This window comes from Pholcus phalangioides, unplaced genomic scaffold (assembly GCF_987345545.1).
Source record: "Pholcus phalangioides strain wild (caught in Gottingen) unplaced genomic scaffold, Ppha-v1.0 ptg000013l_1, whole genome shotgun sequence".
Lineage (NCBI taxonomy): Eukaryota > Metazoa > Arthropoda > Arachnida > Araneae > Pholcidae > Pholcus > Pholcus phalangioides.
The window spans coordinates 17,462,554-17,480,102 of record NW_028301606.1 but is presented as its reverse complement, the minus strand read 5'-3'; the positions used below and the strand labels follow the sequence as shown (position 1 = coordinate 17,480,102).

General features: G+C 36.5%; 1 protein-coding gene across 7 annotated transcripts in view; it reads right to left on the bottom strand.

Annotated features, from left to right (window-relative positions):
• LOC149078684 (plexin-B-like) overlaps nucleotides 1-17,549 on the bottom strand; it is a 316,513-nt gene that overhangs the window by 88,875 nt on the left and 210,089 nt on the right. For all 7 annotated transcript variants that reach the window (XM_089240827.1, XM_089240830.1, XM_089240832.1 and 4 more), the window contains one exon: nucleotides 3,678-3,806. In XM_089240827.1, coding sequence (XP_089096953.1) covers nucleotides 3,678-3,806 — 129 coding nt within the window. The remainder of the gene's footprint in view (nucleotides 1-3,677; nucleotides 3,807-17,549) is intronic.

Sequence of the window (17,549 nt, the reverse complement as noted above, 5' to 3'; positions counted from 1 at the left end):
TGCTCACTCGATTCAAACATTTGGAACTTGGACTTATCACTCCAAACAACCTTTGCCTATTGTTTAAGAGTCCAACTTTGGTGCTTCTGAGCAAAATTCAGTCGGGCCTTTCTAATCTTAACGAAAATCAAAGGATTCTTTGCGGGTCTTCGACTAAAAAGATGAGCTTCATAAAGAGGTCACTTGATTGCAGAGACATTGATAGAAACTTCATATAAAATGGAATGGCTTGGAATGCATTTTTTATCTTCACTGTCGGATTCTTTACCGAATGTTGTTTTTTATCAAGCATCAAGCGATTGGTTCTATAACAAGTTTTTTTCTAGGGCGACCAGAACCAAACTTTATGTTTACCTCATCACGTACTTGAAACCGCTTCCAAACATCAGTGCCGTCTTAACGCATGGGCCCACCCGGGCACTGCCCGGGGGCCTCAAGAGAAGAGGGGCCTCACAAAAATGAGATGTGGTTGAAATTTTCTAGGATTTACCAGGTAGGGCCTCCGAAAAACCACTTGGCCCGGGGGCCCATGATACTCTTAAGACGGCCCTGCCAAACATTACATGTTGCCGATTTTGGAACACTTGGAAGTTTAAAAATAGGAATTTAGCTTTGTCCATCTTGGATAAGTTTTACGATCTGTTCTCTTTTGTTTCCAGAGAACTTTATCTTTTACGAGGCATTTCCCCCACCTGCAAAGTATCAAGAAAAGCGATTTCAAATCTTCGAAAAGGAAAAACAGCTCCAGAAAAAGAAAAATTCACACACTGTCCGGTTTTTTTTAACTGTAAAGAAATTCCTTTCCGGAAACAGCATATTATATACCCTTTCTTTTCCTATAAAGTTAACTCAGTCGTAAGAGTTACATAGATAGACGTCATACAACATAATTCCGATTTGCATAACATGATTTGCATTTTATTTAGAGGGAAAGCCGATCGTCCGATTTTTTTTGAACGCAACTGTATATTGGGGCATCTTTCCCTCCCTCTCATCAGTGTACCCATTATCACATAACGTAATTATTATCCTATACGGAAGTAATGCACAAATTGTAACGAATATTGGTCGGATTGATGAGTCGATTAACTAAATTAAAACTTTCAACTGTGATTAATTCTTCATCGAGAGATTAATCGAACCAGCAAAACTTATTGTGTTAATTAGCATAAGAACATCACCTAATATTAATAATACTTATGAATTACAAAGCCTTGGAATGATATTACATGGTTCAGGTACAACTCAGAGAAATCGGTCGGAACATCACCCTTTTAAAACTAAGATATCTAGTGATCCTAGCGTTAAACAGTGTAGTCATTCCAGAGATCAATTCATTAAACATCATGCTATGTGTACTTTGAAGCACCAAACACCGTATTTCACATCATGGCTTGTAACAATATAACAAACTTTACAGCCAGTTCTCATCCTGTGAGCATCACATGAAAGAATATCGATCCATTCGAAGATAAAACCACTATAATAATAATGAATGCAATAAATTAAATATAACTAGGAAATGAAAAAAAAAAAGATCATCCGAGAAACAAAAGAAGCGTCATAAGATAATACAATTTCCGAAAAACTCTCGTTCATTTCCATGTTTTTTTTTATAACCAAAGTTTAAGAAAGTTTCGCCGTAAAACTTTTAAATGAAGTCTTCTCCGTTCAAGGGTAAAACATCAAAAATAATCATAACTGATTAGTCGAGAGTAAAGACATTATCGTAACCAGCCGAAAAAGACTGTAGATCTGCGAAAAATTTTCCTAAGAAAGAGATGAGCGGAAAAAAAAGAATAATAATATCTTATTTGTTCGAGATAAAATTTATACACGTTAATTTTTCCGTAAGTTTTTCATTAGCATCGTTGCCTTCTTTTGATTCCGTTCAAAACTAATTACGAAAGCGTTGCAAACTAATAAGTTTTCTGAAAAACATTTTCTTATTTTAGTTTCAATGTTTTTCCCCTTCGTCTTATAATTTTTTCGGTTTCCCTCTCTATCTTATAAAATCAATTTCGGAAGAGGTGAAGCGCCCATAATTACTGCATTTTATTTAGATTAAAAGATCTCTCTCTCTCTCTTCGGCAAGTTTTAATGCGTGCAATCAACTGCTAAAATACCGCTACTCTATTTTTAGTAGGATACGAAATTTTCTAGTAATCAATATACGTAACTCTTTATTTTTCTATATTGTTTTCTCTCGTTTTTTTTTTTTTCTTTCAAACCACAAGGAACGAAAATGAAATATATATTGTATAAGGAGAAGAAATAGATTAAAAATAAGATAATAATAATAAAAAAATAAATAAATAAATAGCAGAGAAGCGATAGAATTAACCACATAACAGCCAACGCGACAGGCTGTCGGCATCATTTATCAAATGATGGAGGGCAAAGGAGGAACTTTAAGCGTATCTTTTCTTTAACTTCCCGACTGAACTGACTAATGACCGGTGTTTATGGAACACGGAGAATGGAAAAAAGAAACACTGGAACATGCATCAAACAACAACCGAAAATATAAATTAAAAAGAAAGAAAAAATGTGTTTGAAATTTAATGTGATTATCTTCAATCACGTGAATGATGATGATGGTAGTTCGGAATTATTGCGAGGCCTTTTTGCCCAGTGATTAATTCCGTTCTCGTTAATAGCTGCAGATAGGATGAGGGAAATAAAAAATGCTGGGATTCGGTATGGAGTACGGAATTGGAACAATAAGTAATAACGAAATGAATGATTTTCTTAATAGGATTTTATTCATTAAAGGTGGTAATTTCATTTTATTTATTACTGGATAGGATTTCATTACCGTAATGAATACTGTAACGAGCCATCTCTACTGAGCTGTTTGATTGTAGAAATACATTGCTGAACAATGACTTTATTGCAGGAGATATTTCAGTGATTTTAGGGTGAATATCGGGCGCTGAATCCGAATCTGGCATTTATTTTGCCAGATTGGCTCTAGTTTGTGAGATAAAGTGAAAATATTAAATTTCTATAGTTTTATATAAGCAACATACAAATGACTTTAAAACTGCGCGAAATGTAAATCACAACGATAAACTTAATATCAATACGTATAGACAACTGATGTTTGATAATGATATAAATGTAGCAATACAGTGAATTAAATAGGAAAGTAAATTAAAAAAGATCAAAAGTAAAAATTTGACTCAAATATTAGTGGCTGCAGACAACACCGAAATGCTGAGAGCATGCGGTATCCGAAAAAGTAGAGCCGATTTGGCAAAAACAACAACAGTTTTAAAATCAGTAGCCCTAATTCCTAAACCGTTAAAATTATTTTAGCAACATGAAAAAAAAAATGAGCAGTGGAAAATGATGATGATTTGGAGTGATTATTTGAAATTTAAATGGTTGAAAAAAAAAATTAAATGTTGTAGTTGCAATAACACCAAGTACAGGAAAATGCAACTCTTGGTCGTTCATAATGCACACGTTACAAACTGTCAAGTTATACGCATAACGATAGAAGCTACACTAAACGTCTCAGTAGACATACAACCACTCCATGTTGCCACAAAATGTTCATTTCGAAACGTAAAAAAAAAAAAAAACAGATAAATAAACACTAATCAAAAACAACAAGAACATTTTAGAAGAAATGTGTGCATATATTTTTAATCCTTGATGAAAGGACTCACCTTGTAAGCCGATGTAGCGTACAGGAAATGACCGGATGGATCCAAATGCATGTCTGCAAGGATTGGATTTCCAGGATCCAAGGAAGTTTCTTCGAACTGTTCGGCATCCGAGGCACCCGATATCAACAACTACACCATCGAGAAAAAAGAAAAAAAATTAAAATACATGCTATACTTTCTATTCTGAATGTACATAAATATTTATTTACGAAAACAAAATGTATTAAATGTAAACATAGCCACACATAAACATTATATTATGAATAAAGTGTTTTATGAAATACTGTGTGTGTAGACACACACACACAAAAAAGTGTCAGTATATAGGATATCTAAAAGACTGACTAATTTTAACTATCTTGAAGAGATTTCCGTACATATTGCTGCAGAGAAACGTATAAGCTACACGAACGTGTAATCTCAGAAGTTTTCGAAATAAATTCTAAAGTATATAATCTCATTTGCAGTTTATTTTTCGAATTCACTTCACGAATTCCGATCATTTCTTTTTTTTTGTAAATACCGTAAATTATTGCCAAACGAAAGCAATAACTGTAACAATAATGGCAATAAAAGCTTCTTGTCAACTTAAAATGTGTGGTCGGTCTAATACATATAAAACTCGTTGCCGACCTTGAGACCGAATAGCAGAGAGGGAATAGGTAACAAGGTTGTGAAAAAGTGAAAAGACATTTTGTTCGACTCACATCGAATATAAATACGAAGCCGTCTGTCTTATTTCGAACATTGAAAGCTTTCCATTTTATACATTGTAACGTGTGTCTCTTTCTCTTTTTTCAATGAACGTGGCTGGATAGGAAAAATAGTAAAAATAATAATAAAATACGTGACAACTAGTTGTACCGCATATTTGTGCGTGCAACTATACACGTCTCTCTCGCTACACTCTCATTTTTTTCTATATCATTGTTATTACTATTTTCGCGTTGTCGGATGGCGTGTCGTGTGTGTATTAGGGAGGGGAAAGCCCTCCCCAGCCCTCGGTTGCAGCAGCCAAATATCACACTCTGCTCGTTTATTGAAATTTTCGACGGCTGGCTGACTTGGGTTCGTGCTCAGATTTTCAATGTCCATACCACAGGGACATAGAAAGAGACGAGTCTGTTTTCTCTACTTTTTTTTTTCACTCTCTAGTAGAACGATTAGTATTCCTACAGTGTCGAAATCCACAACTAGAAAAAGTCTTCCGCACTTATGGGATTCTTTACACCAATGATCACCATCTCGTGTGAATCAGTATCTACTTACTCAGCAGTAAATAATAAACGACGGAAATCCCTGGTGGAAAAACGTATATTGAAGAAAATACAGGACTGATTCTAAAGCTTTTGCAACTCGTATGAGATAATTATGCCATATGAAGCAATAACACCTCGATCGATGTCAACGATTTATGAAGATTTCCGCGATTGGGATCGAAACCAAAGACCATGTGTTTGTCATGTTATTCCCTTTTACGCGAAGCGCAATTAAAACTTTCTGAACGGATATGAACCTTCATAGTAGTGGTTCTCAAACAGGGTTCCACAGACTTCTGGGAGGAGATTTTGAGAGAGGTTGTAGGGGGTCCGTGAGCTTGGATGAGCTTCGTTTTTTGCATAAATATGTTCTGGATATTATTCTATAAGTGGGTCCACGGTCTTCATATTTTGGCAAAATTAGTTCCTGGCCTAGTCTCATGCACACAGGTTCTGTGGAATATAGGTTAAGAACCCTCCTTGTTGGGTCACTTTTTTCCGGTCTGGAATTTTTCACTGTGTATTTAGCTAACATCAATAAATTACCTCCTCTCTAACGGTCTGGATTGAAACCCCTCTGAGTATATTGTAGATTACAATGCAAAAGGTGATTAGCCATAACAAAATGCCCCCCCCCCCCCAAATTATTGCGAATTCCTTAAGAGAAATTTAAATATTCCCTAATCTCTCCCTTCACTGACTGATAACTACTAAAAGCAGCCTGAGACAAGATGGTGTTAACAGAGGGAAAACCATTTTCTAATTTGAAAGTGAATTGGTGCTCTGTGAATTGATCAAAGGCTGTTTTTACTTGCTCAAAAGTTTTTTTTTATTATTCTTTGGAAAAGTATTGTTGGGGTGATATTGTTGGAATATTTTTCAAAGGCTATTATTGGGATTATTATCATTATTACATTTCAATGGATATCGCTATTTTCTATTGATTTGTTGGAAGGGATAATGTTTAGACAATTAGATAAGGGGGAGGGGTTAGAAAATAATCTTGCATTGAAAGCGAAGGTCATTGTAACAATGACATTCCAATGCTTCTGATTCCAACAGTAGCATCCCCACAACACTTCTAAAATAACGATTGTGAAAAACATTTTTCTCTGTTGATTTTCTTCTCGCCTTCTTAAAAAACTTTCATTTCATCAATGACCAGTCTAGATATTTTATAAGGCTTATTTCTCAATGGAAACATACTTCCCTCCCTCTCCTTTACTTTCATATTGCTGAAAATTGCAAGAGAGATTTCTTCATAAATTAAGATGCATTTTGCAGTGGTTTAGTGATTTCTGCTATGAGGGAGTGGGTAAAGAGCAGAACGCCGAGGATCCACATGGGGTTGCTAAAATTGTCAATGGAATGGATTTCCCAACAAAGCAGAAATTTAAATCTAAAAATTCATTCGTTCATATGCACCTCTCACCAATAGCCATAGGTAGCACACACACACACACACACAGGGGTTATTTGGTTCTATCTTAGTAGAATTATTACTGTATTAGCCGTCGAACCTTACATATATGTATCATTGTTGTAATTTCAGTCACGAAGTCACTGAAAGGGCCAAATGTTTTATATATACGAAGCTCTTGGAATATTTTACGAGGGTACACATAAAACCGTATTGCTCTGTCGTAGGCGACGTGTATAAAAGAAGTGAACAAAAAAAAAAGCGAAATTGACGTCAGTAGTATTAGTTGTTGTTGCAGCTACTCACTGTTTATTCAACGAGACTGAGCTCAGTGTGATGACTCATTTGCATACAAATTAAGGAGCTTCTCGACACCTCTTTAAATGAGAAAATGAAAGAAAACCCAGTAAAATCCCTGGGAAATAAGACACAGGTAACGAGATGAAAAGGATACACACGAAACGAATAACACGGTCTCGTCTAAAAAAAAAAAATAAGGTAAAGATTATATTTTTATGCTTTTCCGGAATCGTGTGACTTTCTCATTTACATGCTTTCACGAGAGCATCAACTCTCTTCTCCCAATTACTGAAAACTGTTTACTTTACTTATTAAACGCGTCTCTTTCTCGTAAACCGTTCTGGACATTACTCTCATTCTCATAATTCATGCGGTCTACATTATGTTGAAATGAAGGATGGACAAGTTCAAGTTTTCCCAAAAAAGACAATTAATTAAGAAAATTTTAGTTTTGAAATTAGGCGCCAGTTTTCGGCAGCGTATGTGGTTTGAGTAATAATAAATATGCTTCGAATCTTTAAATATCTAGGAACTTGCTTTCTTCAATCTATCTGATCAGTTCAGTTTCTTTTCACACTAATAATCATGTAAGAATCAAACAATACGTTATCATTGACAATATTATCACATGATCATCGTTTGAAGCGTTTATTGCAGGGCTACCGATAGAACAATAATTATTGTATTGCCACCTTGAAAACCGTCGTCGCATTGCTCTCTTTAAAAGCATTACTTCATCGCTATCGTTGAAACGAGTATTTCATTGCTGTCGTTATACCATTACAATCAATAATATACCGTCACTATCATTAAAACGTATACTGCAGGTGTATCGTTACACAAATATTACATTGTTATCGGTAAAATAAATTTTCCTAAGACTATTGCTGTGCTTATAACCATATTCCTATCCGTAAATAATATTTTTTCAGTACTGTCGTTGAACCCATAATCGCATTGAAATCAGTAAAACCCATTCTAGTGAAGCTATCGTTGCACCAGCATCGCTTTGCTATCGGCAAACCCCATTTTTGTAGAACTATCGTTGTACACATATTTGTATTGCTATCGGTCAACCAAAAAGGTCCAAAATTATTCTTATTTTTGAACTTTTCAGGGCATAGTGACCCTCTTTCATCTTGGCAGATATGCTGCTATAAATTCCAAACATTTTGTGCTGCTATTAACCTGCAATTTAGTAACTACATAAAGAAAATTTTAGGTGCCAAAACCAATATTTTATTCGCCATGCGACCTGACGCCTGGGATCTGTCCAGCCCTGGCATATGCTAGAAGCTGTGTGAGTATGTGTTGTGAACCTAACCTGAAGTTTCTTTCCGTGTAATGCTTGTTGTGTATATTGCTGCAATCTGCCAATTGAAGGAAACCGGGAACAAACGATGATTAGGGCAAGGTAACTGTGGGGTTCAAAAATTTGAGCTACCATTGCTGCACGCTATTACCACAATTTGACTCAAGACACGGCGATGATTAAGGTCAAAGACACCGTTAATAGAAATAAAAAAAAATCACATAAACTATCCCAAACAATAAAACCACATGTTGCAAGATTTACAATCATTTGTTGTCATGCGTGCATGAACATGGCATAATTATCAGAAATATAAGAAAATCGGGAATAACCAGTGGCCATTCACTCAGACCTATCATTTTTCCATTCAGCTAATTTAATCAACTGCAACAAAAAACAATCCAAACAATAAATGATAATACTAAAAACCACCGCTTATAATAAAAAAGGAAAGCACGTGAAATAAAACAATGGGTTTATGGTGACCAGTAGGCAAAATCACAAAAATAGTGATATCTATATCGCGTGTGTAAGTAGTAAATGCTCAAGTACCTACAGAGCTTTTGTTTGAATCTTCACAATAGGATTATAAAAAAAGGAAACAAAACGGTCATTTCTACGAAAGATACATCGGATTTTAGGACATTTGTTTCTCCCCTTTCTTTCCATCATATTACTAGACTTGACCAGTTCTTGAGAAGAATGAAGAACAAATAATAATAAAAACTTTATCTTTCCCCTTATTTTATGCTCAAATCAGAGGGAAGATACCCTCTATTGTCCAGAAATATATATACATATATATATATATATATATATATATATATATATATATATATATATATATATATATATATATATATAAGAAAACGTTAAAGAATCTGGAGGAGAAAAGGGGATCCTCTCTTTCCATCTAACATATCTTGAACAAGCCGATAACAAGGAAAAGCATTCTTCAGCAACGATGCATATTCCTCCGAAGAGAACAAACACTGTATGTACGTTCGTTCGTACATGTATATAAGTATTGAAGAGGACAAGAATGATGGTAAAAACTAGCTTGGAAAGACACAAGGAAAAAGATGCAAGGAGACATGGATGTTCTCCTTTTTTTTTGTGCTTGTGTATGTGATGCGCCCCTCTCTTCTCCTCCGACTATCAATGAAAGCTTTTAGTGTTTTGAGTTTGGATCGTAAACTCCACTCGTTAAGGTTTTTATTCCATTGCTTCTTAGAAATTTTGTTTTTGTATTTTTTGTTTTTTTACTTGTACCTCTTGGGCTGGAAGAGTACAAAAAAAGGTAAAAAAAAAAAAACAACGCACCTCGTAAAAAGTGAAAACCCTAGGGCAATATGAGGGTAAGTAGAGGGTTGTAAGAGATATAGAAGACATACATAGGTATAAGAAAAAACTGGAGAAGGAAGGGGTTTTCTCTCAAACATAACCAATGACATAGAAGAGCGCCAGAGGCCAATGGAACCGTAAAACGGCCGACAATCTTTCCAGATATCGAGAAAATCTCTCACTAAAAATAAGAGAAAAAAAACTGGTTTTTTTTTTTTTGTAGTCAGATCGCCTTTTTTCTACCAGAGAGATGCTGCAAGGAAATTCACAAAATCTGCGACGTTTTCGTAAAATTTTTTTGCCCCCTACGGTGGGCCCTGGAATAAGAGAGAGAGAGAGAGAGAGATAGGTAAAAGCACGTAAGGGGCAGGAAACTCGAGAGCAGATCGAATAAAGTTGTCCGGAGTTCCAGAAGTACGACTAAACAATAAGACACTTACAGGGGAGTTGTACTATATTATGGAATCGGGATATTTTTCTTTTCGTTTTTGGTTGAAGTTGTTTTATACATCGAGAGAAAACCGTTTAAAAAGGGTACTTGAATGCTCTTGCGTTCACCTACACCCCTGCGGTACACCGACTGTATTGAGAATGTTTTCTGAATTCAGTTTCGTGATTCGAATGTTTGGAACTAGGACAATGAAGTTCGATTTTTATTGTTGTCTACGTAGTTTTCCGATGTTTTAGCTAAGCGGATCCCATGATGGTACGAGAGTCTTTAAAGAACGTTCTATAATATAGATATTTTCGTTAAATCATTAATGAAAAGTTTTATGGTTTTCGGTGCATAAGTTCAAGACACGTTGTCTACGGCAGAGATGTTCAACCTTTTAGACATTGCGGGATAAAAAATATTTTCGTGAAGCCCTACGGCTAACAAGTCATACTGTAGTATCTAGATTCACACTGTGGTAGGCCCAACGAGGCCTTATTAAAAGGGGTGAATCCTATATTACTGGAGAATTTTATTAATTTTGAGATTATTTTTCACTAATTCTGAAAATATATTTATAAAAGTGTATTTCAATTAATTCTGAAAGTATTATGTATTTTAATTCGCTGTGAAAGTATATTTCATTAAATATATGAAATGATATTTCCATTAGTTATGAAATTATTTCTTCTTTAACTATGAATTTTCACTGCTTCTGAAAAGTTATTTTTCAATTAAATATGAGTTTTAAAAAAAATCTGAAATTATTTTTTCATTAATTATAAACGTTCTCCTCAGTTCTAGAAATAATTTTCATTATATCTAAAAAACATTTTCATTAATTATGGAAAACATTTTCATTAATTATGGAAAACATCTTCATTAATTATGGGAAACATTTTCATTAATTATGGGAAACATTTTCATTAATTATGGAAAACATTTTCATTAATTCTGAAAATATTTCTTTCAAAAATTCTGGCCATTCTCTCATTAATTATGAAACTTTTTTTCAATATAATTATGAATTGTCTCTCGTGAAGACTTAATTTGTCTCTAATTAGTACTGAAATGCATTCTAAAAGTAATTTTGAAATTATTTCTTTCACCAATTCTGGAATATATTTCTTCATTAAGGTTCTTTTTCCACTTCTATGAATTCTGTAACTATGTTATCATTTTCGTTGACAGGCCACTGCAAAAAGCTTCGAAAGCCATATGTGGCCCACCAGCAACGCATCGAAACTCCTCTAGTCTATGGACTAGTGCTGAATTTTTCACAGTCGTTGCTCTCTTCGAAAGATTTTATCATTTTTTTGTATTAGTCGAGAGGGGTGTGAGTAAATAAATACATGATTATAAATTACTTGGATAGATAAATGCGATATTAAAATAATTTTGAAATGGTCTGGTTTTCGTGGTTTTCCCGTGTTTGTTATCTTGACAAATGCATGGAAAAAGCATATATCAATTAGATGAAAATAAATAGGAATTTCACATAAAATCGCTCGCATAGAATTTCCGCGTTAGTTAATCCGACAACATACTATAATTATCCACTCGGCCTCGAAGATACATTGTCACAACCGCCATTGTCGCAGCAGCCGTCAAAAATGTTTAAGGTGTACCTTTATAAGAATGTCATCGGCAGGAGGTACAACACGCGCAAAAGGAACGCACGAAGAACTCTTCCTGAAATAACGCAAGCGTAGAATTGGAATTAAACGAGTTTCGTTAACCAAGACCCACTGCGCCACCGCCCACAATTTATTTCATTCCGAATGTCAAAATCACAAGAGTTTCAAATTAGCGCAACACACCGCGTGAAAATTGTGCGTGAGTTCGTGTAGGGATACGTCACATATCTCAAGAGGCGTTCCCGTGAGCAACTTTTCAATCGATCGGGGGGACGTAAGTTAACTCTATACTTTGAAAACTCGGCATAATCTTTTCGGGTATACATCCACGAGCTCCGCAATTTCAAATTTTCCATCCTTCACCCACACTTACTCTCCGGAGAAAGGAAGCCCTTGCGTGCAGTGCCCTCACTCCCCAATTACGTGCAATGCAATTAACGATAAACACTGCTTTCCCATATAATGCTACTTAGTTAAACCCTCCATGATTTTGGAAGTACCTGGTATAGAAGGGGTTGAGGCGGGATGTGCCATAGAAACTCGACGGATGAGAACCTAATTACTTTTCGCCCATAATAACCGACATCTACGCACACACACAAAGAACCAGTAGAAGGGCGATTGGACGGTGAAAACGTTAGCTTAAAATCCCCTATCGATTATACGAATGCTCATCATCTTCTAGAGTGGATATTATTGGAAGCATTTCCTACTTTTCTATTTTTTTTTCCTTTTAAACCTCTCCCAAAATGTATATCAAAATTTTAATATAAACTCTAATTATGTGAAGCGGCCCATCAGCAAATAACCCCCGTGCAAGTTTGGCCTGCCATTCAATTTGAAGAGCTAAACTCGTGATTATCTCTTCGCCACCGAGTGAGAAAGGATCAAGAGGCGGTAAGTTTAGGATAAACGCCAAACTGGGCTATGCTCGATCAACTTCAAAACGACCTTTTCCTAACGACCTCTTTTATACATAAGAAACGTGTTTTCGACACCCATAATATTACAGAAGCGACGACCTCATCATCAGCTAACAAAAATTAAGATTTTCAAAACTGCATCATCCTAAAATTGTCATAAACATCATCATTAGTAAAATGTATCTTCTTTTTTTCAGTCTTTGAAGAAAACCAACGACACTGATGTCGGAATAGTCACTTACACGAACTAAGAAATCGTTAAGTGTTGATGATCGGTACATACTTTCATAATTAGTATTATTAATAACTCGAGGGGTACTGCGATTATTTTAGTCTTTCTGACTAACTTCACCGAATTGCTTCTCAAGTTTCTTTTTTTTTGATCCCATAAACCTACATTTCAAACCCGATACACTACTTAGCTTCATAAATATCGTGAAATTATTTATTCGCCAAAAGACAATATAAAATATTTTTATTTTAAATAAGTACTACGCCCACAGTACGTACTACACATACCCATGGTCATGAGCATTCACAAAAATGATCTCAAAGCCTTTAACCAAAGTTCGATTTCAGTTGACTATACAGGGTGATTCAGAAAGAATGGGAAAAACTTTAAGAAGTGATAGTACACACCAATAGAAACAACTGTCATCAACGAATGAATGGTCTAACATGAAACGCGCAAACGCGCGTTTCGAAACAGCCGCTCCGCTAACGTTAAAACGGCATTCCTGTTGAAATTTATCGGGAGAGAAAGAACATCATGCATGCAAATGTAATCTGGGGAAGAAGAAACCGTATGCAAATCTGCGACACAGTGAATAAAAGGTGAGGGAGCCAGCCCTGTGAAGTTATTCCAGCGTGCAAACGTTCTAACAGTTTAACGTACGGTATAATGGCGTACTTTTGTAATACTAAAAAAGCAGACATGCATTTCACTTACGGAGCTGCAAACGGAAGCACCACAGAGGCAGCACGAATGTACGGAGAGCGTTTTCCCCACTAACCGAAAGATACCCAGGCCACATCGCCATATGGCAATATCGGCTCCATCTTTTCCCCCACAGATGGTTACCCAATCCGCAAGCATTTGCGCGCTTGCATCGGCAGCTGTGCGAAACGGGATCCTTTCTTGCTTCCCGGAGTAATGCACTGTGACGCAGATTTGCGTACGATACCTTCTTCTTCCCTAATGTATGCATTTGCATGGTGTTCTTTTTCTCCCGATAAATTTCAACAGGAATGCTGTTTTAACGTTTGTGGAGCGGCCATTTACAAACGCGCTTGAGCATTCGCGTTTCATATTAGACCATGCATTCTTTGATGGCAATTGTTTCTATTGATGAAAACCACCTCTTAAAGTTTTTCCCATCCTTTCTGAATCACCCTGTGCATCTCCCGCAACTTCTAAATCTTACGTAATGATGCAGTGAAATGGGTTCAAGAAAAGATTCTGAACTCGTTGAAGGACCGTGAATCAGACATATTTATTATTCAGTTGAGCTCCAGGGTGCTCGATATTTATATACATATGCTTTCGACGGATTTTTTGGCTAACGAGACATTATTCAATATTGTTAGGAAGCACCTCATTTAGGTTTTATTTGGAGATTAGCGCGCTCATCCGATTCAAAGCATACGTCGAAATTCACATATTGGTTTTTGTCGTGATGATAGACATAGACGGTGATCACGATTTAAAAAGTTTGAAGTTCTACTGTACTATGAACAAACATGATGAGAGATTCGAGGATCAAAATAGAAATACAAAACCAAATACTATAAAATGAAGACCCGGGGCCTTACGATAGTACACAGAAGCGACTCGTTGGAAGAGGCCCAAGAAATTTCTTCCAGACTAATTTTGAGTTACCAACTTTTACAAAGCATTTGAATTAACATAAACTGATTAAAAATACAAATAAATGTTCTTTCGAAAATGCTTTAGATTTTCTTTTTTATTTACAAAAAAATAAATGTATATTTCTTTTTAAGTTTTTGATAGTTTTGGCTGGCAAGTGCCGCCGTGTCCTCTCCTTCCTGCGTATGTCTCTACCCCAAGGTGAATCATATTCGTTTATCCATCTTTGTGCTATAAATTTATTATAGAGGGGTTCGTGAAAATCCTGGAACGAGGATCGTCAAGGAACCCGCTGCAGAATGTAGGTTCATGCCGAGTATAACGAATAGTCTGTATCTCATCCAAGTAACATCAAGGTAGACGAGAATTATTCCTGGCTCATCGTTTATTAAACTTTGCCAAATGATGGCCATACTATTGTTCTATTCAAAGAGTGTATCCTACTTCATTCAAGTAAGGTATCCTGTGGAAATGGCTGAGCTAAACTCACGAAGACGACCATACTTCGGAATGGCAAGATATTATTGAGCCATTGCAGAGGTACCATTCCTCCAGGCCTCAGGAGTAGCACTTATATTCAATACTACTCTCATACCCATACTACAATATTACAATACATATATCCTATTTTTTTTCAATACCATACAATAGAAAACAGATAACCTAGGTATGTGACTTTAGTATCCGTATCAAGCAAAAAACTATAAGAATAAAGGAATCGGTAATCGATATAAAAAATGAAAGATCGATTGTCGAAGAAAGAGAACAAAAAAAGAACACAATAAAGCTCATAAAGCAAATAATAAAAAAAAGAATTTTCTATCGATTTTGGATATTCGAAATCGTTTTTCAGTTGAGTCCGATAATTTTCGATATCGTTGGTATATTATCTTAGATGTTATAAATTGAATTATCAGCAAATTAAATACTTGGTGGGGGGGGGGGGGAGGGGATGATGAGCTATGGAGCTGCTGAACAAAAAACTTTTCCTTGTTTTTCAAAATCGACAGTAGCTTATAAAGAAGGTTGAGTGTCATTAAATCTTCCTAGTGGAATGGGTGGGAAATGAAGGCGCCATCTAGCGATGTTCGCCACAAGTTCGATAGGTGATGTTCTTAGGCCGGAATCGAACCCGTGGTCCTTGACGATAACCTTCACAGTGGTAGACGAACATCTTACCATTGCGCTACTCGGACTCATTAAACCTACCTATAACTCTATAGATATTAGTATCACGGAATACAAGATGGGCAACAATGGGCAGATGACTGAATACAGCTGCTGGCAGGTCATCTCGATGAACCTTGAGTGGAACACATGAAATTTGTTTCTCTCACAGGTCCCACTTGGCTAAAATCTTGTTCGATGAAATTTCCAATTTCTCTATAACAAATTGACCACTTAAAAAGTCTGAACCTGAATCCGATTGAGAACGTCTGAGACACTACGGGGAAATGAAGATATTCACTGGCATTTAATACCGGTGATCCTGCCTGAATTATAGGCATATGCAGCGATTGTTCGGCAAGCAATGCCATCGGCAATGGTTGAATCCAGTGATCTAATGGCAGCCCCACATTCCCGCGTGCCTGCCGTTGTCAGGGCCAGAAGCATCCCCCTACTAACACAAATCATATTATCAAGTTCTCAACGTATTCGGAACTGTGTTCATTACGCAGCAGCGATGAATGCATAGGAAGTCCAAGCATTACCAGTTTTCAAACTGTTGCACCAATAAAAAAAAAATGTCTTATGTTTCTGTCATTTATATTTCAGTTACGATAATCGAGAAAAAAATAAATGAATGAATAAACTAACACGTGACATACATCAGAAAAAATACGATATAGAGAACAATTGCACCAATTCGCTCCTATACTAAATAGCCGTTCAAAATCTTTCCGCTCGATATCGTCATTTATTATTTAATATGGGAATCCATGGATAATTTCAATATGGCAATGATGATAATGATGATGGCCGCGTCGCCAAGGGTTATAAGCGAGTCATGCCGCCTGCATAATAAAGGATGAGCCACCACAGAAACCACACTGGGAAGGATGGAAGGCATCCATCTTTCCAACAAAAAAAAAAACATTATATATTTTCTTTTACGACTCCAATTTGTCTGCTCAACAAGGACTCTCCGTAGCACGTAGGGTATACAACCATCATCAAAACCTCTCGGTTGTTTTTTTTTCCTTCCTACCCTCAGCCCATATTCAGCAAGAAGGTAGAGAGAGGTGGTAGAGCGAAATGGATAAATGGCTGCATGGCGTCCAAAGAGTTCACCCATTTCCCCGGAGTGTAACGGTAAAAGTGAAGAATTTGCATAACCAAATGAGCCCACCATAAAACAAAATAATTATATGACTACAACTGTTCAACCCTCCCCCAAAACACTCTCATTCCTCGCACCACACACCATACTATACATCGCTGTTGTGTGCCCCAACCTCTACACACACACACACACAGACAGAATTCAACCCATATTAATCCCTAGCAAGGAGAAAGGTTGGATGGTGGGCTAAAGCTAGGATACGTGACTACACGAACAACCATTTATCAACCACATTGCAGCATACGAGAAGAAGCAGGAGGAGGATGAAATCACGAAAACGGGGTTGAGGGATGAGGTTGAAGTTGCTTTGGCTTCGAAAACAGCAAAGAAAACTGGTATATACCCTTTCCTCTGTTATATGTGATCATCCTTCTATGACTCTCACCAAAAATGCATATAAATATCGCTTCTTTTTTCCCTGATACTTTTATTTTTTTTGGTGGTTCGAGGAGGAAAGTGTAAGCTCATAGATTCAACAAATAATCTTTCACGTGTGTACCCTTCCCATGGTATGTTGTCATGGTGGTTGGTTGGATGGTGGTAGAGAGAGAGCTGTTGTCGGTATACCCACACCCGCAATAACCTCGATTTACGCGGGTCGAGTTAAGGCATGACGCGTGAAGCCAATGGAATGCAGAAAAGCCAAGAGAGAGAGAGAGAGAGAGAGACCCTAAGAATTACGACACGGGGTATGTTTCACCACTAGCGTGTCCCGCAGGGTGGGTTCGGAGTCGATCCTTTTTTCTTTTAACAGCGTGTCGAATCCCTGCATAACTGATTTTTTAGTACTTTTTTTATGTATATCGTTAAAAACCTATCTTTTAATATTTTTTTTTTGTCTTATTCATCGCAGCCGGTTTTGTCCATCGGCTATGACTCAAAGCAGCCTGATCTATTGCGAATACAAAACAATAAGGGAGATAACGTCGATGCTGAATGTATGTTATGAGGCTTTTTTTTATCCCCCGAACCACACGCTGACAATGATGTCATGTTTTCATCTGTTACACGAGTCCAACATGAAAAATGTGCG